Source organism: Aethalodelphis obliquidens, unplaced genomic scaffold (genome assembly GCF_003676395.1).
Source record: "Aethalodelphis obliquidens isolate GAN/ISIS:26980383/991018 unplaced genomic scaffold, ASM367639v1 scaffold69, whole genome shotgun sequence".
NCBI classification, from domain to species: Eukaryota; Metazoa; Chordata; class Mammalia; order Artiodactyla; family Delphinidae; genus Aethalodelphis; species Aethalodelphis obliquidens.
The window spans coordinates 561,037-584,142 of record NW_020838013.1 but is presented as its reverse complement, the minus strand read 5'-3'; the positions used below and the strand labels follow the sequence as shown (position 1 = coordinate 584,142).

The window sequence follows — 23,106 nt, the reverse complement described above, 5'->3', positions numbered from 1 at the left end:
TTGCAGATGAATCGACCGAGGCACCACGAGGTCATACAGGAAATGGTGGCCCCAGAATAGGAATAGATGAGCCCAGCTCCAGAGCCCACGGTGTGAGCCAGCTTCCTAGACGCTTCATACTCACCACCTGCCGCGTCCCGGATGCTGCGTTAGGTCCTTCCCTGTTTTTCAGGAATGTAGAAACAGGCTCAGGCAGTGGCGGAGCAGAATTTGAATCTAGGTTTGTTTCTCACCTTTACCCCGTGAGGGGTGCCCTCACCCCTGCTCTGCAGGCTTCTGGGGGTGGGTATGGGGGGAGCTCAGGGCTTTGGCTTTTGGAGTTGGGGGGCGGGGAAGGTTAGCTCACATCAGCCACACAGGAGTTGTTCCTCTTAAGTGAATTTTCTAGATAACCCACTCAGGTCTCTCTAAGTAGTGCCGCACAGGTGGCCACCTCTTACAAGCCAGCACCAACCACAGTCTCCAAGCCTGAGCCCAGCCCCACCCTGGCCTCACACGTTGCGCTGCTGTGTCACATTTTGCCATCTGCCAAGCCTGTACCGATTGGGTCCTGCCAGGGTTGTGTACCTGGGCAAGTCACTCCTCTCTGGGCTTCAGTTTTCTCATCTTTGACTTGGGAATATCAGACTAAATGACCTTTGCAGCCCCACTCTTTCCCTTTTTTTTTTTTCCATTTATTTTATTGTGGTGAAAACCCACACAGTTGACCATCTTAGCAATTTTTCATCGTATAGTTCAGTAATGTTAAGTATATTTGCATTGTTGTGAAACAGCTCTCCAGCACTACTTTTTTTTTTTTTTTTTTTTTTTTTTTGGTCGCCGGCCCTCTCCCTTTTTTGGCCCCTCCCGTTGTGGGGCCCAGGCTCCGGACGCGCAGGCTCGGTGGCCACGGCTCACGGGCCCAGCCGCTCCGCGGCATGTGGGATCTTCCCAGACCGGGCACGAACCCACGTCCCCTGCATCGGCAGGCGGACTCTCAACCACTGCGCCACCAGCACTATTTTATCTTGCAAATCTTAAACTGTGTACCCATTAAACAAATCCCCTCCCCCATCCCTGGCCACCACCATTCTATAACTACTTTAGAGATTTTATATAAGTGAAGTCATGCAGTATTTGTCTTTTTATGACTGGCTTCTTTTATTTAGCATAATGTCCTCAAGGTTCATCTGTTTTGTAGCCTGAGACAGGATTTCCTTCCTTTTTAACGCTGAATAATATTCCATTGTATTCATAGACCACGTTTTGTTTATCCACCCTCTGTTGATGGACATTTGGGTTGCTTCTACCTCTTGGCTATTGTGAATAATGCTGCTATGAACATGGAAGTACAGATATCTGTTTGAGACACTGCCTTCACTTCTTTTGGATATTTAGAGGTGGGATTCCTGGATGATATAGTAGCTCTTTTTAAAAAAAAAAATTTATTTATTTATTTGTGGCTGCATTGGGTCTTGCTCTACACGGGCTTTTCTCTAGTTGCGGTGAGCGGCGGCTACTCTTCGTTGCGGTGCGCGGGCTTCTCATCGCGGTGGCTTCTCTTGTTGTGGAGCACAGGCTCTAGGCGCGCGGGCTTCAGTAGTTGTGGCATGTGGGCTCGGTAGTTGTGGCTCACGGGCTCTAGAGCGCAGGCTTAGTAGTTGTGGCACACAGGCTTAGTTGCTCCGTGGCATGTGGGATCTTCCCTGACCAGGGCTCGAACCTGTGTCCCCTGCATTGGCAGGCGGATTCTTAACCACTGCACCAGCAGGGAAGCCCCCATATAGTAGTTCTATTTTTAATTTTCTGAGGAAACTTCATACTGTCTTCCGTAGCAGATGCACCATTTTACAATGCCACCGATAGTGTACAAGTGTTCCAATATCCTTGCTAACACTTGTTTCACTGGTGTTTTTTGATAATAGCCATCCTAATGGCTGTGTGATATCTTATTGGTTTTTTTTAATTGACGTATAGTTGAATTCCAATGTTGTGTTAATTACTGCTGTACAGCAAAGTGACTCATTTATACATATATACACATTCTTGTTCATATTCTTTTCCATTATGGTTTATCACAGGATATGGAATATATTCAATAGTTCTCTGTGCTATACAGTAGGACCTTATCCTACTGTTGTTTATGCGTTCTATATATACCAGTTTGCATCTACTAATCCCATACTTTTCCACTCCTACCCTCTCCCACCCCTCGGCAACCACCAATCTATTCTCTATGTCCCTGACTTTGTTTCTGTTTTGTAGGTAGGTTCATTTGTGTCATATTTTAGATTCCGCATATAAGTGATATCATACGGTATTTGTCTTTCTTACTTCATTTAGCATGATAATTGCAAGTTGAATCCATGTTGCTGCAAATGGCAGTATTTCATTCTTTTTTATGGCTGAGTAGTATTCCATTGTATATATGTACCACATCTTCTTTATCCATTCATCTGCCAGTGGACATTTAGGTTGTTTCCATGTCTTAGCTATTGTGAATAGTGCTGCTATGAACATAGGGGTGCATGTATCTTTTTTTTTTCTTTTGTATAAAACACAGTCCCTACCATTTATTTATTTATTTTTATAAATTTACTTATTTTATTTATTTTTGGCTGCTTTGGGTCTTTGTTGCTGCATGCGGGCTTTCTCTAGTTGCAGTGAGAGGGGGCTACTCTTCATTGTGGTACACGGGCTTCTTATTGCAGTGGCTTCCCTTGTTGCAGGGCACAGGCTCTAGGCACGTGGGCTTCAGCAGTTGTGGCTCGTGGGCTCTAGAGCACAGTGTTAGTAGTTGTGGCGCACAGGCTTCGTTGATCCACTGCATGTGGGATCTTCCCGGGCCAGGGATCAAACCCGTGTCCCCTGCATTGGCAGGCGGATTCTTAACCACTGCACCACCAAGGAAGTCCCACATGTATCTATTTAAATTATAGTTTTGTCTGGATATATGCCCAGGAGTGGGATTGCTGGATCATATGGTAATTCTATTTTTAGTTTTCTGAGGAATCTCCATACTGTTTTCCACAGTGGCTGCACCAACTTAAATTCCCACCAACAGTGTAGGGGTGTTCCCTTTTCTCCACACCCTCTCCAGCGTTTGTTATTTGTAGACTTTTTTTTTTGTAGACTTTTTAATGATGGCCATTCTGACTGGTGTGAGGTGGTACCTCATTGTAGTTTTTTGTTTTGTTTTGTTTTTTAAATTAATTCATTTATTTTTGGCTGCGTTGGGTCTTTGTTGCTGCGTGCGGGCTTTCTCTAGTTGCGGCAAGTGGGGGGCTACTCTTCTTGCGGTGCACAGACTTCTCATTGCGGTGGCTTCTCTTGTTGTGCAGCACGGGCTGTAGGCACACGGGCCTCAGTAGTTGCGGCATGTGGGCTCAGTAGTTGTGGCTGGGGGGCTCTAGAGCACAGGCTCAGTAGTTGTGGCGCACAGGCTTAGTTGCTCCATGGCATGTGAGACCAGGGCTCGAACCCGTGTCCCCTGCATTGACAGGCGGATTCTTAACCACTGCGCCACCGGGTAAGCCCCCTTCATTGTAGTTTTGATTTGCATTTCTCTGAGATTAGTGATGTTGAGCATCTTTTCATATGCCAATTGGCCATTTGTACACAGCCTCTTTTTTTTTTACTACGGGGTATTCTAAGGAGCTCTACTGTTCCATCATAGTGATGCCTCCAGGGAGAGTCTTTCATGGCTGCTAGGGCTCTTGAATAATGAATAATAACTCTTCACTGAGTAGTTGCGTCTAGGGCCTAATAACCAAGCTCGAAAAGTGGTGAGCTTTAACTCAAAGCCAAATCGCAAAGCTCTGACTTGGGTCCCCTTTGCGCGTCTGCTGGAGAACAAACGCCTGGGCTTTGTGACTGCTCTTTTTGGTAGGCGCAGACTTTTTCGGAAATTTGCCCGACTGGGCCACTGTCGCCCCTACGCGGCCTACACAAACGTCATTTGACCCCAGGACAGTGGCTGGTGGCACCGTAGGGGTGTGGAGACTTCAGTGTGTCCAAGAGGCTGTGTAGCAGCTCGTGGAGAAGCCCAGCAGGGGCTGGGACAGGGGCTCTCTTCAAACCTCATGTGCCCCCCCCAAAAAATTGCTCCAGCTGGCCAGACCCTCCCTTGCCTTTTGTATACTTCCCCTGCCTAAACCCTGACAGTGGCCCCTTGGCAGCTCAGGAATGTCAAGTAGTCCCTCTCTCTTTCCAAGTAGCCTGAGGGGCCTCGCTGCCCTGATGGGGGTTTGGAGACAATGGAATCCCTAGTTTCCCCAGGGCCCCTGACTCCAGGAAAGTTGCCAGCTCCACTGGTTTGAAGCCCAGAGAGGCTATGGAAGTCCCTAAGGCCTGCAGAGAAATGTGGGAAGCTGCTGGTTGGGCTCTGGGGAGGAGACATAGTTCCGGCTTTTAGCCACTCAACTCCAGGTGGCAGGAGGGTTCAGCCATCTCTCTCCCCCTGTTGGGATGAAGTAGCTGGAGGCAATGGCCTGGCCCTGAGCCCTGTCCTTGCTTTACCTCCAAGGGGATCCTATGAGGGCCTTCATCTGTCTCATCTCTCTGGGGGCAGCTGGGGCAAGTGAAGGTTCTAACCCACTTAATTCCCCGCTACCTCACATGAGCTGACACCAGGCTCGGGCCCAGGGAACAGGTCAGGTGTCAGCAACTGACCACTGATGGCTGCTGAAGACAGGGTGAGGGCCACGCCTCCTCCATCCTTGTGCCCATGTGTGAACGTGGTGGGGGCAGGGGCATCTGCCGTCACCTCCAGCCTTAGCTGCCAACCACATTCCTCTATCCCCACACATGCTCAGGGAGGGGGCTCGAGGATGCCTCAGTGGAGAGGGCTCAGGCCGCCTATGGCTGTGCTGGCGACAAGGCCTTACTGGTTGTCCTGGCAACCGAATGCAGGTACTCCTGGTACCAAGGAGAGCCCACACGACCCCTCAAGCCCTTCTTTGCATCCTGCCCAACCTGTCCCACAAACGTTAGTGACAATGATTTCCTACAAAGTGTGAAACGAAAATAAAATGTTAGCACATCAGAGAACTGTACTTAGGGTTCTCAAAGTGTGTTCCCCAAACCAGGACACCCGCATCACCACATCAGCATCACCTGGGAACTTGTTAAAGCACGATTCTCTGCCCCCAAAGCAGACCTGCTGAGTCCCACTCCGGGGATGAGCCCAGCAGTCAGTGTCTTGACAGGCCCTCTGATGATTCTGACGTGCACTCAAGTTTGACACTTCCTGCCCTGTAGCATAACCTTAGCCTGATTTCATTCGGTGTTAGGTGTGAATTCTTAACTTTTAGGAACACGTACCTTTGTCTCAAAAAAAACTACAGACCGTAGGGGAGCAACCTACCCTCTCAGAAGGAATTTAAGTAAAAAGTAGGCAAGGGTACCGTACCGAGCAAGCCAGCCAGTAGAGCAACCACATCCGGTGAATGACAGCACCCCACTCCCCACTCTGGCGCCCCTGCTCCCCTTCTGCCCCAATGGCCATCCCAAGGCATCACCGACCCTGCAGCTCCAAAGGCAGGAAGCCCACCGACTTCCATAGATGGGCGGGGCGGGGGGAGGGCGGTCAGGCCAGTAACCTCAGCCCCGATAGAGGGGCCTCGCTGAGCCGATTCTGGGGACCCATGGTTTGAGAGCTGTTTATGGTCACCCCTAGGTAGTGTCCCCACCTCTGAGCGCTCAGGGTTTAACGTTCTAGGAGGCGCGGCGGGAAGCCCATTCTTCGCAGACTCTTGTTCTGGGCCCCACTGGGCGCGGACCGGACCCCCGAGGGCGCGGCGGACGCCGGCTGTGGGCTTTCCGTCCCTCCGGCCCCGCCCCGCCCCCGCACTGCCGAGCGCAAAGCCCGGCTGCGGACGGTGCCCCCCTCAGGCCAGGGTGTTGTGGCCGCGGAGCCTCGCGGGCGGGGCGCGCCAGCCTCGACACGGCCCTCCCCGCCAGCCCCGCCAGAGCGCGGCGCAGCCAATGGGGGCCAAGGCGCTGCGCCGGGATTGGGGCGGGTACGGGGCGGCGGCGGGGGCCGGGGTGCGGGGAGGGCGAGGCGAGCGCTGTCAGCGCGATTATAAGGGAGTGAAAAGTTGCCGGCAGACAGCCCGGCGCACGCTCGTACGGCGGCCGCAGCGGCAGGGCGGGGCCGCGGAGCAGCGGGTGGCGGCGGAGGAGGTCTTTGAACGCGGCCTCGCTCCTCAAGAGGTCTCGTTCGGCGAGGTCCCGGCTTCGCGAGGACTTTTGCACGCAGCCATGGGCGGCGTCGGGGAGCCCGGAGGGGGACCTGCGCAGCTGGGGGCGACGCTGCCCACCTTCCGCTGGGAGCAGATCCGCCCGCACAACCTGCCAGGCGACAAGTGGCTGGTCATCGAGCGTCGCGTCTACGACATCAGCCGCTGGGCACAGCGGCACCCGGGGGGCAGCCGCCTCATCGGCCACCACGGCGCCGAGGACGCCACGGTAAGGCCACCCGCCGCTGGCGGGGTAGAGCCCAGCGCTCGCTGGGGCCTGCTCGTGGGCACCGTGCCCTGCTCCACCGGCGGGGCCTTAGCATCCTTCTTACTCTCGCTGACCTTTGACCTCCCGGCCGGGGACCCAGAGTTGGGATCTACTAGCCGGGGCCTGATGTGGAGTAGGGAGACCACATCAGCATGGAGGACCCATACCCCCGGCAGTGGACCAGGGCTGGTCTGGAGCAGATCTGTGCGGGGAGGAAGGGGCTCTCAGAGGTGGGTGTGTCATGGCAGAAAGCACTGGCCCTTGGTGAGGGGGCTCCCTGATGCTCTGAGGTTCCTCCTCTCAGTGCTGGCTCTCCCAGACCAGGCTCTTCATGCCGAGCGCTTGCTGGATGCCAGAGGTAGGGCGGGTTCCCCAGGGGCTGGCAAGGATGTGCCTGCCATCAGAGGCTGGAGGCTGGGCAGCAAAGCTTGAGTGAGGCCTAGAGGTCTGTGGCTCCCCAGAGCTGCTGTAAATGGCTCTGAGGAGCCGTGACTCACCTCTCGTGGGCTAACAGCTGCATGGGGGAGAATTTCGCTAGTCAGGCTGGGTGGGCCTCTTTGGGAAGCACATTCACCCCAGGAACAGGCTGGCCCCTGTGGACCCCAGCTTCCCCTTTGCAGCCATGTTCAGACATGTTCTGGTCAAGGAGGAATGTGGCCTGTCCAGTGGGACCATCTGGCAGAGCAGCATCAGGATGAGAGTCCTCACCAGCCCCTTTTCCCACAGTCCCCCAGCTGGACAATAGGACCTGGGGCCGTGACGCTCTGTCCTTGACCATCCAGAATTCTAGGCTGGTCCCACTGGGTACCAGGAAGGTCTTCAAGATTCCAGGGGACGAATCCCTGACTGGCGGAACTTCAGATAACAAAAGCGATTGTGTCCCGTCGCAGGAGGGTCAGTGCCCCTGTTGCCAGAAACATCTGCTCTCTGCCCACTGCCTTCTCCCGTGGCTTGCGCAACCTTCCTGGGACTCTTTTAGGGGGAAACGTGTCTCTTCCTCGCTTCCCCAGGAAGCTGAGAGGTTAGGGTCAGAAACCTCCTGAAACCCTAGAAGCTGACCGGGAAAGCCTTGTGGGTAGTGCCGGACGGCCCGGCGGTGGCCACGGCGTTGGAGCTGACTGTGGGCCAGGGAGTGCGTGACCGTGTTAGGCCTGTCCACGTGCGAACGAGGCATGTGTTTGTGCGCGTGGTTATACATGTGTGTGTCGCTGCCAGGGCGTGGGGGGCGTGAGGTGCCACAGCCGCTCCCCCCTCAGCCTGGCTGAGCCCTGGCCACCCCTCCAGGATGCTGGGGGCAGCTACTCTGGCCTTTTTTCAACCTCTGACCTGTCGGACGGGATGGAGGTTGGCAAGAGGAAGACGATGGAGAATATTTACGAATCGTTTTTTCCTGCTTGGTGCCCAGGTCTGTGCTGGGGGCCCTCCCGTGTGGGAACCCCATTTAGCTCTAGACCCTGAGACCGGCCCCCCCGTGACAGGTTTCTCACTGATTCATCACCAGTAAGGTCTGTTTTCCCATTTCCATTAAAACACTCTGTCCGTTCCCTGGGGCCAGGTCCCGGCTCTGCCGTTGGAGGCTCTGAGGGACCTGGAGCCAGGCATATCACTCCTCTGAACCTCAGTTTCCTCATCTGTAAAGTGGGGACAGCTGGGCCAGACAGTGAGCCGGCGGAGGGCGGGACTGTGCCTTCTCAGCTCCATGGCCCCAGAGCTGCTATATAGTTGTTCCTGGTCAGTTTGTGTTGCCAGCGGAGAAGTGGGAGTGTGCCCTGCAGACTGTAGAGTGCAGTGGACAGCCACGGCATAGCCACGTCTTTGCTGGGTGACCTTGTCTGGTTCGTTCATGGCTGTAACAGGACATGATGTTGGGCCATCTCTTAGCTTCCCCGAGGCCCCAAACCCTGGGCTGGAGTTGCCAGAAATACCTGGTCTGTTCAGGCCAAAGGGGTTGTGAGGAGGCTGGGGTTGGGGAACCCCAGTCTTTGTCTGTGGTGGGCCCACAGGGCAGAGCAGGGATCAGATCACCCCAGTGCCCTGTGTGGTCCAGCCCAGACCCCAGGCACGCCATCCCCGGCCCTGGAACACAGGTGGGGGTGGGGCAGCCATCTTGCCGGGCTCTGTTCCCGCAGCCACCTTTCAGCAGCCCCTGCTGCCCATCAGCTGTTCTCCTGTTCACGCCACAAAAGCCTTCCTGCCAGGAAATGCCCAGAGTTCCTGCGCCGTGAAGTCAGTCTGTGGCCATCCTGGGATACAAAGCCGGGTACCCTGGGGAGAGCGCTCTGGGCCTTGGGCCAGGTTTGTCTAAGAGTCACAGGCGGCCTGAGACTAGTGGAGCCAGCCATGGAGGGGTGAGGCCCAGCTGCTGCTGATCGTGAGTTTACCAGGCCTGGGTGCCGAGCACCTACTGTGTGCCGGGCTCTGAATTCAGTGCTTGAGTTATAGATACCCCTCTCTGAATCCTCATGATACCTCTATGGGACAGGTACTGTTACTGCTATTTCCATTTTAAAGATGAGAAAACAGACTCAGAGAGGCAAAGTGACTTGAAATTAAATGATGGGTCTGGGATTTGAATCCACAGCCCATGCTCTTAACCACCCGCTTCACTGCCACTTAGCTGTTTATTTCATTCATTCATTCATTCTTCAATTATCAAATCATTAAATCCAACAGCAGATATGCAACGAGCATATCCTACGTGCCAAACCCTGTTCTAACCTCTGAAGATACAGCTGTGAACAAAAAAATGTGCTAGGAGGGACTTCCCTGGGAGTCCAGTGGTTAGCTTTTCCGCTGCAGGGGGCATGGGTTTGATCCCGGGTCGGGAAACTAAGAACCCACGTGCTGCGCAAAAAAAAAAAAAAAAATCTGCTAGGAGGATGTTCCTTGGCAGAGGGACCAGCTAGGGCAAAGCCTCGGAGGTGGGACTCCGTGCATTTAAGGAACAGCAAGGCTATCCGCTATCAGCGTGGCTGGAGCACAGCAGTGAGGAGAAGGGCAGGCAGTGTGGTCCAGAGGTAGCAGGGGAAGCAGGACTTTTGTTTTATTCTAAGGGGAGCTTGAAGGGCGGAGCAGGGAAGCCAGGGGAAAATCTGATATACATTTAAACAGATCCCTGATGAGGAGGGGGAAGGCAGAGCCTCCTAGGAGAAGGGGGAGGCATTAAGAGAAGAGATGGTGGGGACCTGCCCTCCCCAGGGGAGGCCGCTTGGAAGAGGTGGCCATTCACCTGGGCCCTGGCGTGCAGGTATGTCCAGGACAGGGGGCAGGTGATGCTGTGGGCTCAGGCACACCAACAGGAACCATTAGGATTTAGCTCAGTGTGGTCTCGAGAAAACAAGCTTCAGAGGTAGTCCTAGCGTTAGCCCACTTTGCAGATGAGGAGACTGAGGTTGAATATGGGTGATTTGAAGGGACCTTCTTGGAACCCTCAAAGGGCCCGGCCTTTGTCCTTGGGCTTGGAGGGTGGGGTTTGTCTCTGGGAGATCTGGGCAGATCTGAGGCTGTGGAGCGAGGGTGGGGCCGGAGACAGGGGCTGGCCAGGAGCTCAGACAACCTGGCTCCAGAGCTGAGGAAGCCGTACTCTGCTTCCTCTTACCACGCCAGCTGCCTCGAGAGCTGCCTAAGGGCCACTCCCCGTGAAGTGTGACCTCTCTGGGCTCTGTGGGTGTTTTCTGCAATGTCCCCACCCACCCAGGCCCCTGGTGGGGCAAGAGGGGGATGGCAGTGCCCTGGGGGAGGCGTCGGATCATATGGTGCTGGGCAGGAACTTGGGGAGCAGGGGTGGGGATGCTAGTATCCTAAGCACGCCGGCAGTCCCTCTGCATTTCCTCCCAAGGATGCCCAAGTGGCAGCCATGGGTTTCTCAGGAAACAGCAGCGGGAAAAAGCCAGAGCTCAGTGGTGGAGAGAGGACCCGGGGCCAGAGGGCCTGGCCACTTCAGGCCACCGCGGGGTCAGTGACACCTGTGAGGCCAAGGGTGCTGGATGGAGGAACCCCACCACCACCACCACACCTGTCACCAGGGACACCAGGGGTGCTGGGGGGACAGGGGCAACTTCCTGAGGACATCCGTCCTTGAGCTGGGCTCTGCTGCTCCAGCGGGAGTTGATGCTCATGTTCAGGGCTGTGTGCCCTTTGGCCTCAGTTTCCTCATCTATAAAATGGGAATACTGATAGTGCCTCCCCATTGGCCTCCTGTGAGGAGACCCAGGGAGAGGATGGGAAGGAGCATCTGACCTGGGCGTGAGATCCTGCTTTATCTTCCCACCCAGGAGAGGGAGGGAGGAAGAAATTCCTGGGTGTGTCCACTCTCCCATCCTCACAACCCCCTGCTGCCTCCTGAGCTGAGGTTAAGAGGAGCAGACCCAGACCACCTGAGCCCCCAGCAGCCCTGCTTCCTTCCCTGCTCTACCCCCTTCCTGATCTGGAACATTCCAGATTCTTTGGAGAAGTCACCAGAAATGCTCCCCGCCCCTACCTTATCTCTGGGGTGGAAGGAGGCTGCCAGCCCCTCCTGTTTCCTAGCCTCAGGCTGGCCAGGACAGTGACCAGCAGGGCGCACCTCCACCCTCCTGCCTCAGGCCTGCGGGCCTGAATCTCACGGGACACCAGGCCCCTTCTAAGTGCTCTGCCTGCACTGACTCAGTCCTCCCAGCAGCTCCACAAGATGGGTATTTGTGGTTCCTGATTTACTGAAAAAATATAGGATGGAGAGGGGGTGCGACCTTGTCTGTGGCTCCAGGGCTCAGCTCCTAAGTGGCGGCTCAGATTCCATCCCCTGCAGGCTGGCTCCTGAGTCTCCCCACTCCCACCCTTAACCAGCTGCTACCTGGAGTTCAAGGCGGGGCTGGGGGCAGGGCAGGAGCCACTCTGAGGCTTCCAGGGACTGAAGCAAGGCTGGGTGGGAGCTCTGTCCTGGGAGAGCAGGGACGTCACAGAAGATAGACCTGGATTCGAATCCCAGCTCTGCCACTACAAACTCTGACCTGGGCAGGCCAGAGCCTCTGTTCCCTCACGGGCAGAATGGTTCAGACGCCTGGCTTGTGAGCTCCTTGCCCACTTACGCACACCTGCCATCCTGCCCCAGCTCTGTGCAGGGCTCTGAGGCCACCCCTGTGAACAAGGGCCTGTCCCTGTCAACCGCAGCTTATGTTTAGAGACATCGTTTGAATTCTAAAAGTTTCACCCAACTCTGTTCCAAGAACCCGTGAGAGGCCTCAGTTGCCATCCCCGTGGGGGAGGGTCACAAAGTTTGCACCTATGCCCCTGGGAGGACGTTTCCAGGCGCATCAGGGGTGGGGCCTCCTGCAGTACACTGAAACTTGGTCAGTGCAGCCCCAGAAGCACCAGGACCACCGTCCCGACCCCCACAGCCCGGTCTCCGAGCAGCCAGATCCTTGGCTCCCCGGGATGGTGACCAGCCTCGTGACGAGGGCCCCTTCCCTCCACCTAGGAGACCCACTGCCTCCCCTCTGACCAGGAGTGGCCACCCTGGGGCTACTGCCGAGTGGCCACAAGCACAGTTTTACGGTCAGACCAAGTTCTGGTCCAACCTCCATCAAATGGAGCTGTGTGACCTTGGGTAAGTGGCTCAACCTCTCTGAGTCTTCTGCCCAGCTCCTGAATCCTTAAACAGAGGCCAAAGAGGACTGAGCCACATGGCCCCAGCCAATGTTCCAGGAAAAGCTGTTTGCTGAGGTTTTGGTCTGCGGCCAGGGACCCACCTTGTTGGTACTCAGACTGCAAGAAGCGTAGGCTCAGCAGTGCCCACCCAGCCCCAGGAGCCCGAGCTGCTATCCGAGGACCTGGCACAGCCCCGCGCTTTCCCACCCACCAGCGGAAGGCTTGTCCACCAGCTCTGGGATGTCCCTGCCCGGACCTGAGGGGGCGCACAACTTCCGTCCTCAGTGCAAAGGACATGCCTGGCTGGGTGTCCCTCGGGCAAGCCTGGCTCTGTCCTCCTTCAGGGCATTTCCAGGCCTGGCTTGGGTGAATCAGGACCAAGGGAAAGGAGTTGGGGAGGGAGAGCTGCTCCCGCAGCTCCTCAGCATGGCCCTGGAGCATCTGAGGTCGGCCGGGCGCTGGGGCGGCCCCAGAACAGACACAGAGGTCGTGAGAGCGCGGGGCTGGGAGAGAGGGAAGCCTGGGGCCGGAGCCACCGCACACACATCTGCTCTGTGAGTCTGTGTGTGTGCCAGGCCGTGTCTGTCTGGGTGTTCTCGTGGCCTTGCCTGTGCGCGTATTCCCAAGCGTGTCTGGGAGCCTTAGCGGGTCGGTGGTGGTGTCTGCACGCGTGGAGGCGCACCCTTAAGGCACTGCACTTCCGTGACACGTGTGCACCTCTGGTGTCACGCTCTTTGTAGCATGCCGTGTGCCTCTGTGTGCCACCAGGGCGGTTTCAAAGAAAACGAGAGGTAATCAGAGTCAGCACTCGCTCAGCCTTAAAAAGGAAGGAAATTCTGACATGCCACACATGGATGAACCTTGAAGACGTGATGCTAAGTGACAGGTCCGTCACAAAAGGACAAATACTGTATGATTCCTCTTCTACGAGTCAATTCTTCTTTTTTCGGCCGCACCTCGAAGCAGGTGGGATCTTAGTTCCCTGACCAGGGGTGGAACCCGTGCCCGCTGCAGTGGAAGCGCGGAGTCTTAACCACTGGACCGCCAGGGAAGTTTCTGTGAGTCAATTCGTAGAGACAGAAAGCAGCACGGTGGTTTCCAGAGGCCGGGGGGAGGTGGAAATGGTGAGCTAGGGTCTCATGGGGACAGAGTTTCAACTGGGGAAGATGAAAAAGGTTTGGAGATGCATGGCGGTGATGGTTGCCCAACAGTGTGAGTACACTTAATGCCACTGAACTGTACACTTCAAAATGGTGACGATGGTCAATTTTATGTGTGTTTGACTATAAAGAAAAAGAAGAAAACCTTAGTGCTCTATAGTCCAGAGCCCGAAAGGCCCTGGGGGCGCGCCCCTTTGATGTTCCCCCTGGATTTGCCTAGTTCCAGGCAGGAGAACAGACTCGCTCAAGGTCACAGTAAGCGGGGTCAACCAACCACAAGAGCAATCTTCCTCTTAGCTCCCCAGCCAGTGCCGCTCCCGCGGCTCCCCAGTAGGCCAGTGCCCGGGCAGCTTCCTGTGGGGCCAGCCTCCCCTCCCCCCCCCCCCAGGGGTGCTCCCCCTCCATCAAGGCTCTTCCGTCGTGAGGGTGAGGTCTGTACCTATACAACCCCTTCCCCTATTATGAGCTCCACGGAGGGGCCCCAAGTCAGCCTTCCCAAGGGCCTAGGTTATCCCAGAAGCTACATCCTCTGAGCCCCCAGGTCCTCAGACTGCCCTGCGCCAGTAAGAGAGCAGGCAGCAAGAAAGGGGACCCCTCGGGTGAATCCTGCAGGGGTGGCCTTCAGGTGGGAGCTGGAGGGGCCTGAGGTGCTTCTGTCCCCGGGGATGGGACGGTGTGGGATGTCCTGAAGTGAGGACAGGGGCCCTGCTGTTTTAACACCCACCAGGCACTGCTAGGCTCACTAGCAGCCAGCAGTCACCTTCCCCGGCCCAAGGGGACCCGCCACTACTCCAGGCGCTGCTTCCACAGTTGAGGCTGCTGGCCGGCTGGGGGTTGGCTCTCTCAGACAGAGCCTCCGAAAGTGCAAAGATAAAAATGGGTTGAAGAGCTGTGAACAGCAATGAGCCAGTGACACCAGGGCTAGATCAGGAAGACTGAGTGAGTCCCACGCGTGAAGTTCAAGGTTACTCACACTTCAGAACTGCCCGGTGCTAGAGGTCGGGGTCACTTCCTGGCCGGTCCCTTTCCACAGCCTTCGTCTTTCCTGGGGTCGCTCTCTTCCTCCAACCCCTTCTCCCGCTCTGCACCCCCTGCCCCCCTGACAGAGAATCACAGGAATGTTAGATTGTTTATTTAACTTACTGTTTAAAAAACTTATATTTTCCACTCCTGCTTTTAAAATCAAGCGAGTTTAACTGTTTGAGCATCTTCGGGCTGTGTGGTCCTCGACTGATTTTTTTTTCTCCCGGTGGCCCATTGGTCGTCAATTGCAAATTTCCTCACCCACCTTTTACCCACTGCTTGTGTTTGTGAAAGGTGATTAATCTGATGTTTGTGACCCAGTAGAAAAGCATATGATTTCAAGAAAGCTTTCCAGTGATGTTTTTGGAAAAGTCGAACCCTTTCAGGAAAGGAATCAGAGTCTTCCAGGGAGAACTTTCTGTAAATCCTGATTTATTTATTTTAATTAATTAATTAATTTATTTATTTTTGGCTGCACTGGGTCTTCATTGCTGCGCCCGGGCTTTCTCTAGTCGCGGCGAGTGGGGGCTACTCTTCGTTGCGGTGCGCGGGCTTCTCATCGCGGTGGCTTCTCTTGTGGCGGAGCACAGGCTCTAGGCATGCGGGCTTCAGTAGTTGTGGCGCACGGGCTTAGTTGCTCCGTGGCACGTGGGATCTTCCCGGACCAGGGCTCGAACCTGTGTCCCCTGCATTGGCAGGCGGATTCTTAACCACTGCACTACCAGGGAAGTCCCAATCCAGACTTTTAAAAAATATATTTATTTATTTATTTATTATTGTGGCCGCGCCGGGTCTTAGTTGCAGCACGCGGGCTCTTAGTTGCGCCGTGCATGTGGGATATAGTTCCTCCAACCAGGGATCGATCCCGGGCCCCCTGCATTGGGAGCACAGAGTTTTACCCACTGGACCACCAGGGAAGTCCCGTTAGTCCAGATTTTAAAATACCCGACCAAATTTGGGGAAGGGCCCCATGGTGGCATGAAACAGCTGGATCCTGGCAGGCGAGGGGTGTCTGTTGGGGCACCCAAGGCCTGGAGAGGACCAGGGAGGGCTCACAGGCAAGGCTGACCCGTGTGGTCCTATTTCTGTGACGGCTGAAACACCAGCGGACTGCCTGCCTGCCTGCCTGTCCGTCTGTCTGCTCTGCCCTTGCATCAACAGCCCTTCCACTTTGTCTCTGCCTGCTGCCTCTGGGTGCTACTCCAGCCGTCTGTCTGTCCACCTGACTGTCTGCTCTCCTTCAGGATGCCTTCCACGCCTTCCACCAGGACCTCAATTTTGTGCGCAAGTTCCTGCAGCCCCTGCTGATTGGAGAGCTGGCCCCGGAGGAGCCCAGCCAGGATGGACCCCAGAATGTGAGAAGGGCCCTGGTGGAGGCTAAGCCCCCAGTCGGGGGGCTGGAAGGCATTGCCAGTGGCAGCTTCATTGGAATTATCCCGAGGGGCCCTGGGGCCAAGGCTGGGTCTGCCATCCCTTCCTGGGCAGACAGTTGTAGGCAGAGCCGTAGGGACACCCGCACCAGCGTTTGCCGGGCGACCCCAGGCAAGCCCCTTCCCTGCTCTGGGCTCTGCAGCCCCATCTATGATGAGGATTTTGATGAGCTGCACTCTCGGGGTTTTCCCTGCTTCTCAGGTACCCCACACCTTTTGTGGGCGGCGGAGGAGCCTTTGCCGCCAGCCAGCAGCCCAGCTCACACCCCAGGCTGGGCACTCTGGTCCCTCCGTCCCCTTCGGCCACAGACCCACTGGGCCTGACGCTGGGAGGAGTGGCTGCTGGGGGGGTTCCGGGGACGCCTGGGGCCTCCCTCGCTTCCTCGGCTGACTGGCCGTGCCGCCGTGGCAGGCCCAGCTGATCGAGGATTTCCGAGCCCTGCGCCAGGCGGTCGAGGACATGAAGCTGTTTGAGGCCAAGCCCACGTTCTTCGCTTTCCTGCTGGGCCACATCCTGGCCATGGAGATGCTCGCCTGGCTCATCATCTACCTCCTCGGCCCCGGCTGGGTGCCCAGCACCCTGGCTGCCCTCATCCTGGCCGTCTCCCAGGTGACCCCAGCACTGTCTTGCAGACACCTGAACTGACCAACAGACACAGGGCCTGGCACACACGGACACTCGGGACATACTTGCTGAATGAATGAATGAATGAATGCCCAGTCCCATAAGTGTGTACCTGTGGGTCGAGCTACAGTTTAAATATGCGAAGGAAGCTCTTTACTTAATAAGCCCAGAGGGAGCCCACGGCTGGGAGCTGGACGGCTGCCGCCTACAGCTCCGTGACAGACCCGCAGCCCCTGGACCTCCCGAGGAAACTGGCCTACTAGGGTCTAGAGTGGAGTGCCAGCTTTGGGGGTGCCCTGCGAGCTGGGAGGGCTGGCCGGGGCCCAGGGTTGGGCCCCAGGCGGCTCCCTGCCTCGGCTCCTGACCCTGCGTCTCCCTAGGCCCAGAGCTGGTGTCTGCAGCACGATCTGGGCCACACCTCCATCTTCAGGAAGTCCCGGTGGAACCACGTGGCCCAGCAGTTTGTGATGGGGCAGCTGAAGGTGAGGCTGGGGGCAGGTGGTGGGCAGCCAGGGGCTTAGTGGGGGGGCCACACTGGGTCTGCGCAAGTGTGTGGTTGCCATGGAGAGGGGGGCGCGGCCTGGCCCCACTCCTGAGAGCCCCCTCCCCTGCAGGGCTTCTCTGCCCACTGGTGGAACTTCCGCCACTTCCAGCACCACGCCAAGCCCAACATCTTCCACAAGGACCCGGATGTGACCGTGGCGCCCGTCTTCCTTCTGGGGGAGTCGTCTGTCGAGGTGCATGGGGGACACGCTCGGGCTGGGCCTGCAGCAGAGGGGAACTGGTAGTCCCTGAACCCCCTGCTGTGGCCCAGCCCCTGACCCAGCCCCCGACTATAGCTCCAGGCTGAGCCCCTGCTCTGGGGGTACCCCTTCCCCCTTTCCCAGTTGGCTAGAATCCAAAGTTGCCTTGGCCCCTGGGCCCCAGCCGGCCCCCTGACCCTGCCTGGGACAAGGAGGGCCTGGAGAGCCACCCCCCCAACGGCTGCCTGTCCCCACAGTACGGCAAGAAGAAGCGCAGATACTTACCCTACAACCACCAGCACCTGTACTTCTTCCTGAGTGAGTGTCCGCTTGTCCCCCTGGGGGTGGGAGCCATGCCGGGGCCTGCACGGTCCACCTGACGCTTCCAGCCCCCTCAGCACGGCACCTCCAGGTCTCTCCCGGCCTCTCTCTGGTGGCCCTAGCCTGCAGCCCATGCCGACTTCCATTGCCAGGCCTTTGCCCCAGCCCTTCCCTCTGCCCGGGGTACCTTCCGGCAGAAGGGAGCAACCACAGTCTTGCCTGGAGCTTTCAGAGTTCTTTCCTACCCTCACCGCAGGGCGAGCCAGAGCTCTAGGGCAATCTTTGGGGCAACAAGGTGAGGATTAAAGGGCGCGGATGTATAAGGCTGGTGCCGACCTGCTGAAGAGGCACAGGAGGTGGCGGGGCGAGGACCAGCCTGGAGAGGCTCAGACACGGAGGGAATGAGTGAGGACCGGGCCTTGTGGGTGATGTGGGCTCATCCCAGCAGGATGGGACCAGCGCCAAGTGCCGCTGGCCTTCCTGGAGGAGCAGAGCCCCGCCCCCAGCCCTGTGCCCCGCCCCACCCCTGAGCTCTCTCGCGCCCCTCCTTGCAGTCGGCCCGCCGCTGCTCACCCTGGTGAACTTCGAGGTGGAAAACCTGGCGTACATGCTGGTGTGCATGCAGTGGATGGTGAGTGGGGGCCCCGCTCGGGTCCCCTGGGCGCACAGCTGTGGCGGCAGGAGGTGGGGCGTCAGGGGGCAGCCCCTCTCAGCCAGCGCAAACAGGTGTGCCTGTGATGGTGCGGTAGGCGTGTGCACCCGCGCAGGGGGCGTGAGTGTGTGCCTGTGTGTGGTTGCAGGGGGAGAGCGGGCGTATGCACGGGGCGTGCTGTGGGTCTCTCACGGTGAGGTGTCCTCCCTGGGGCTAGGGATCCACTGGGCCCCTTCTGCCAGGCATTTGTCTTCCCGGGCAAGGCCTCCCTCAGCCCGCGCCCCTGCACAGCACCTTCACCTCCACGGTCAGCCCCCTGAGCCTGGCAGGGCAGGGATCCTATCCACTTACTGGGCTGAGACACCCAGGCCCAGAGAGGGGCGGTGACGTGCCATCCGGGATGACCCAGCTCCCCGTCCCGGCTGCCTCGAGGCCTCTGCCCTCCTCCTCCCTCCTCTACAGGACTTGCTCTGGGCCGCCAGCTTCTACGCCCGCTTCCTCTTTTCCTACATTCCCTTCTACGGTGTTCCTGGGGCGCTGTTTCTCTTTGTGGCTGTCAGGTATGGCCACGTTTGGCATGGCGGGGTGTGGGGAGCTCACACACGGGCGGCAGGGGCCCCTGACCTCAGCCCTCCACGTCCCCATCCGCAGAACGGGGACAGTACTGTCTCCCTGGGCTGTCGAGTGGCAAGATCCTGGGGGTGGCAGGCCTCAGGGAAGCGGCCCCGGGGGTGTCCCCCGTCTTGAGTAGGGCAACTCTGGCAGCCTGGCAATGGCCCCTGCACCACTCAGCTGCTTTAAACACTAGCGGGGAGGGCTTGCCGCAATCCCGTAGTACAGATGGGGAAGCCGAGGCCCAGGTCTGCGTGGTCAGCTGGACGCGGGGTAGCGCCTGGGCCTCCCCTCACAGGGTGCTGGAGAGCCACTGGTTCGTGTGGATCACCCAGATGAACCATATCCCCAAGGAGATCGGCCACGAGAAGCACCGGGACTGGGCCAGCTCTCAGGTGGGCAGCAGAGGCGGGGTCCCAGCGGAGAGGCAGGGGGGCGCTGACGGGGCTGCCACGGGGTTGGGCTCCGTGCCAGCCCCCTCACTTGTGCCCCGCCCGCTCCTGGCAGCTGGCGGCCACCTGCAACGTGGAGCCCTCTGTCTTCCTTGACTGGTTCAGCGGACACCTCAACTTCCAGATTGAGCACCAGTGAGCGCGGGCCCCGGGGGCCCACGGGGGTGGGAGTGAGGCCTGAGCCTCTCTGTCCAGTCTTCCCCCAGGGAGGCCGAGACGTGAGCCCTGGATTTCCTGGAGGGCCCGGGAGAGGTGGTGAGCGGGGCCCGGGGGGCGATGGGTGGGTGGGGGTGCCAGCACACGCTCTCCCCGCCCCCAGCCTCTTCCCCACGATGCCGAGGCACAACTACCGCAGGGTGGCCCCGCTGGTCAAGGCCCTGTGCGCCAAGCATGGCCTCAGCTACGAGGTGAAGCCCTTCCTCACCGCCCTGGTGGACATCATCGGGTAAGGGTTCTTTGCTCACGGTGGCTCCCTGGGGGCCCCTGCCCACCCTCGGCCTGGTCAGCCCCGTCCTGAGCACCCACCTGGCTCTCTGAGCTCACGTGGGCGCCTCTGTAGAAGGTGGCATCCAAGGCCTTTCCGATCAGCCTTTCTGCCCTCAGCCCGTGACCTCCCTTCCCAGGGTCCGCCCACATAGCCAGGGTTTAGGGAGCACCTACCATAGGCCCAGGCCCTGTCCTTGGTGCTACAGACACATCAGTGAGCGAAACAGGCTGACATCCCTGCCTTCCTGGAGCTGACATCTGAGCGGGGGAAACAGAAAAAAGGCAGTTAAAATAAGTAAATTACAGAAAATGTGAGAAGGGGAGAAGTGCTTCGGCAAAAAACAAAACAAAACCACAAAACCTGAGGGTGGGGGCAGGAGAGGGACTGGGTGGTGCAGGCAGGGTTGCAATTTTTAGTGGGGTGGCACGGTGGGTGGTATTAAGAAGGCAATGTGTGAGCAAGACAGGGAGGAGGGGAGAGGGCTGGCCATGGAGAAATCTAGGGGAAGCAGATTTGGGGCAAAGGAATAGCCGTGCAAAGGCCCTGAGGCAGGAGTGTGCTAGGTGAGTGGGAGAGTCGCTGAGTGGAGGAGGGGCACGATTTTGGAAAGATGCTCTGGCTGTGGGAAGGTACTGATGGGGCAGAAAGAACAGAGTGGGGGTTCCTGCAGCTGTCCAGGGATGACATGGCTTGGCCCTGATGGTAGCCTTGGCCGTGGGGAACAGAGGCCGGATTCTCAGCCAGAGCTCTTCCACCTCTGTGCCTTAGCACATGCTGTTCCCTTTACTTGGATGCCCTTCCTTCTATACTGGTGTTGGAACACCTACTTCTCCTTTTTTTCTTTTTTTTTAATTAATTAATTTTTGGCTGTGTTGGGTCTTCGTTGCTGCGTGTGGGCTTCCTGTAGTTGCGGCGAGCGGGGGCTACTCTTCGTTGCAGTGCGCGGGCTTCTCACTGTGGTGGCTTCTATTGTTGCGATCACGGGCTCTAGGTGCGCGGGCTTCAGCAGCCATGGCTCGCGGGCTCTAGAGCGCCGGCTCAGTAGCTATGGCGCGCTGGCTTAGTTGCTCGCGGCACGTGGGATCTTCCTGGACCAGGGCTCAAACGCGTGTCCCCTGCACTGGCAGGTGGATTCTTAACCGCTGTGCCACCAGACCCGCCTACTTCTTCATGGCCCTTCCCAGCCCAATCCTTGGGGCCACTGCCACTTGGCATGGCCCCTTTAGGACACCTGGCATAGGGTTTCCTAGCAAGTTCTTGATGTTTCTGGTTCCTCTGCCTGATGTCAGGCTCCTGGTGGGCAGATCCCAAGCCTTAGCGGGGCTCAGCAGGAGGAAGCAACAGAGAGAGCTGGGTGAAGGAGAGACAGGCCCACCCTGGTTCCTGCCTGGACTTGGCCTTGGCTGCCCCCCTCCCGACTCAAGGTCTAGGTCCCGCTCCAGTTAATGAGCATGTAGCCTCCTCTCCCAATCCTCCCCTCCAGCCCCACCCAGCTGCCTGCCCCAGGGGACAGGGACTCACCGGGGAACGGGGACATCTCTACTCACACTCCTCATCGTGGGGGGAAGGGGTTAATATTTGCACTTGAGTCCCTTACCTCTTCCTGCCCCCCGCCTCCCAGGTCCCTGAAGAAGTCTGGCAACATGTGGCTGGAAGCCTACCTCCACCAGTGAAGGCAGCGGCACCCAGGGCCCCAGCGCCACCCAGCCACCCAGCCGGGCTCCCCCACCTGCCCCCACCTTGCCCTGCCTCAGCCTGAGGACCCTGCCCGCCGTCCTGGGCCCCCTCCCCGCCTGCTCCACGCCCCTCAGGCCATGGCTCTAGACCCCACGGGACCAGGGCTGGGGGCACGGTATATAAAACCACACGGTGAGCATGGCATGTTTTCCTAGCGCAAAAATTTAGGGAAAAAGGTTATTTTTATATAAAAACAAACCCAGATATATTACGGAGTAGAGTATTGAATTCGCATGAATTTTGGAGCTGGAGTTCAGATCCTTCAGCCATCAGGGTCTTGGTGGGGCGAGGGGGTAGTGGTGGGTGGTGGCTTTCCGAGTTGCGCTCCGCTCTGGGTCAGGGAGCTGGCATCTGCCTTGGGCTCAGGTCACCTGAGGGCCTGGTTCCTTCCTGTTCTTCACCCACTCACCAGCAACCTTGGCAGATCACGCTGGGCTCCCCTCACTTCACTCCTTTGCACAGTGGGACAGGGGCTGGCAGCAGATGGGGCCTCAGGGCTGAGCGCCATGTCTGCAGGCGCCCCCGGGGGGCGCAAGAGGCACCCCTGTCCTGGATCTGCACTGGTTTCTTGCAGCCTCAGCCTCAGCGCTGAGGGGCCTCAGAGGACCACGGGCAGTGGGTCCCCTGCTGATCTCCAACCCACACTTGGCATCACACCTGTGGAGGTGCAGCTGACCATGCTCAGTGACCTCAGGAGGTGATCCCGGATCCCCCCAGTGCCTGCCTGGGGCCAGGTGCTTGCCTGCAGTGAACCATTCAGGCGGGACCCCTGGGAAGGGGCTGTTTCCGTCCCTAGAGTCTGAGAGCACAGCGCTGTCCTTCACTAATAAGCCTTGGGCTCCTCATCTGGAAGATGGGTGTGGTTGGCCTGGGCCTGTGGTGTTTGGACACTTCTGGGGAGGGATTTGAGTTGCCTCTTGGGGCTTCCTGAAGGTGGGAAGAAGGGCTTCCTCCGCTCCCAGTACACACACACTTTGGCAGCTCCAAGCTGAGCAGAAGGTTTCATTTGAAGAAATGTCAGCAGCTTAAAAAACAAAAAAATTGAAATGCTGAGCTAGAATTTCTCTGAGGGACTTTCTGGAGTGGGAGCCGCCATCTCCCCACCAGCTGCAGGATTGCTCCCCACTCTGTCTGGGCTCCCATGGCCCCAGACTGGGCTCCCTACAGGAGGTGGAAGAGGTGCAGGTACCGCAATTCTTGTCCAGTCTTTCCAGGGACCACCCAGCCCCACCCTGACCCCCTCCACGCAGCTTCCACCCCCTCTTCTCTGGAATCAGGCAGCCAAGGGAAAGACCTGCCTCTGCCTGGACTCTGGGCTGTGACCTTGGGGAAGTTATGCAATCTCTTTGAGTAATAGCATGACCTCCTAGGGTGATGGAAGATCAAAGGGATGCTTTGAAAAAAAAAAAAAAGGGATGCTGTGTAGGGCTCTTTGCTTAGGGGCTCCAGCAATAGGGCTTAGACTTTATTTTTAAAATGTTCTGCACAGAGTCCATGGCCCTGGGGCCATCACCTGCTCTCACCTGAGAAAAGCACTTGGCTGCCTCCAAGCCTGTTTTGTCCTTGAAAGGTACTTCCTGCCCTGAGAGCAAATCCTTGTGTGTAGGGCAAGTCCCACTTCCAGGGCCCCTGCACAGGCTGTTCTCTTTGTGGGAGTCTCTCTTCCTGTGGTCACCTGCTGACTCCTGGTGCCTTGTGGGCCCTGGGATGGCAATCCCCCTGGGCAGATGGTCAGTGCCTTTCCTGCAGTGAC

General features: G+C 57.7%; 1 protein-coding gene across 2 annotated transcripts; it reads left to right on the top strand.

Annotated features, from left to right (window-relative positions):
• Positions 1 to 6,060: 6,060 nt before the first annotated feature.
• Positions 6,061 to 21,564, top strand: FADS3 (fatty acid desaturase 3). 2 transcript variants are annotated; one of them, XM_027089818.1, is made up of 12 exons: positions 6,061 to 6,447; positions 15,539 to 15,649; positions 16,137 to 16,334; positions 16,730 to 16,831; positions 16,964 to 17,086; positions 17,350 to 17,410; positions 17,968 to 18,044; positions 18,528 to 18,625; positions 18,976 to 19,072; positions 19,185 to 19,264; positions 19,449 to 19,574; positions 20,906 to 21,154. In XM_027089818.1, exons 1-12 carry the CDS (start codon positions 6,241 to 6,243, stop codon positions 21,060 to 21,062), a joined length of 1,437 nt encoding a protein of 478 aa, XP_026945619.1. In that variant the 5' UTR covers positions 6,061 to 6,240; the 3' UTR covers positions 21,063 to 21,154. The 2 variants fall into 2 exon arrangements, with proteins under 2 accessions (XP_026945619.1, XP_026945620.1); XM_027089819.1 differs by lacking the exon at positions 20,906 to 21,154 and adding an exon at positions 21,238 to 21,564 and having other exon boundaries at positions 6,065 to 6,447.
• Positions 21,565 to 23,106: the final 1,542 nt, after the last annotated feature.

Bases quoted from the DNA above. Each gene is read 5' to 3' on its own strand.
- FADS3 (XM_027089818.1), top strand. From the start codon at position 6,241: ATGGGCGGCGTCGGGGAGCCCGGAGGGGGACCTGCGCAGCTGGGGGCG. The intron at 15,650-16,136 runs GTGAGAAGGGCC...CCGCCGTGGCAG, and splicing joins GCCAGGATGGACCCCAGAAT to GCCCAGCTGATCGAGGATTT. The intron at 16,832-16,963 runs GTGAGGCTGGGG...CCTCCCCTGCAG, and splicing joins TTGTGATGGGGCAGCTGAAG to GGCTTCTCTGCCCACTGGTG.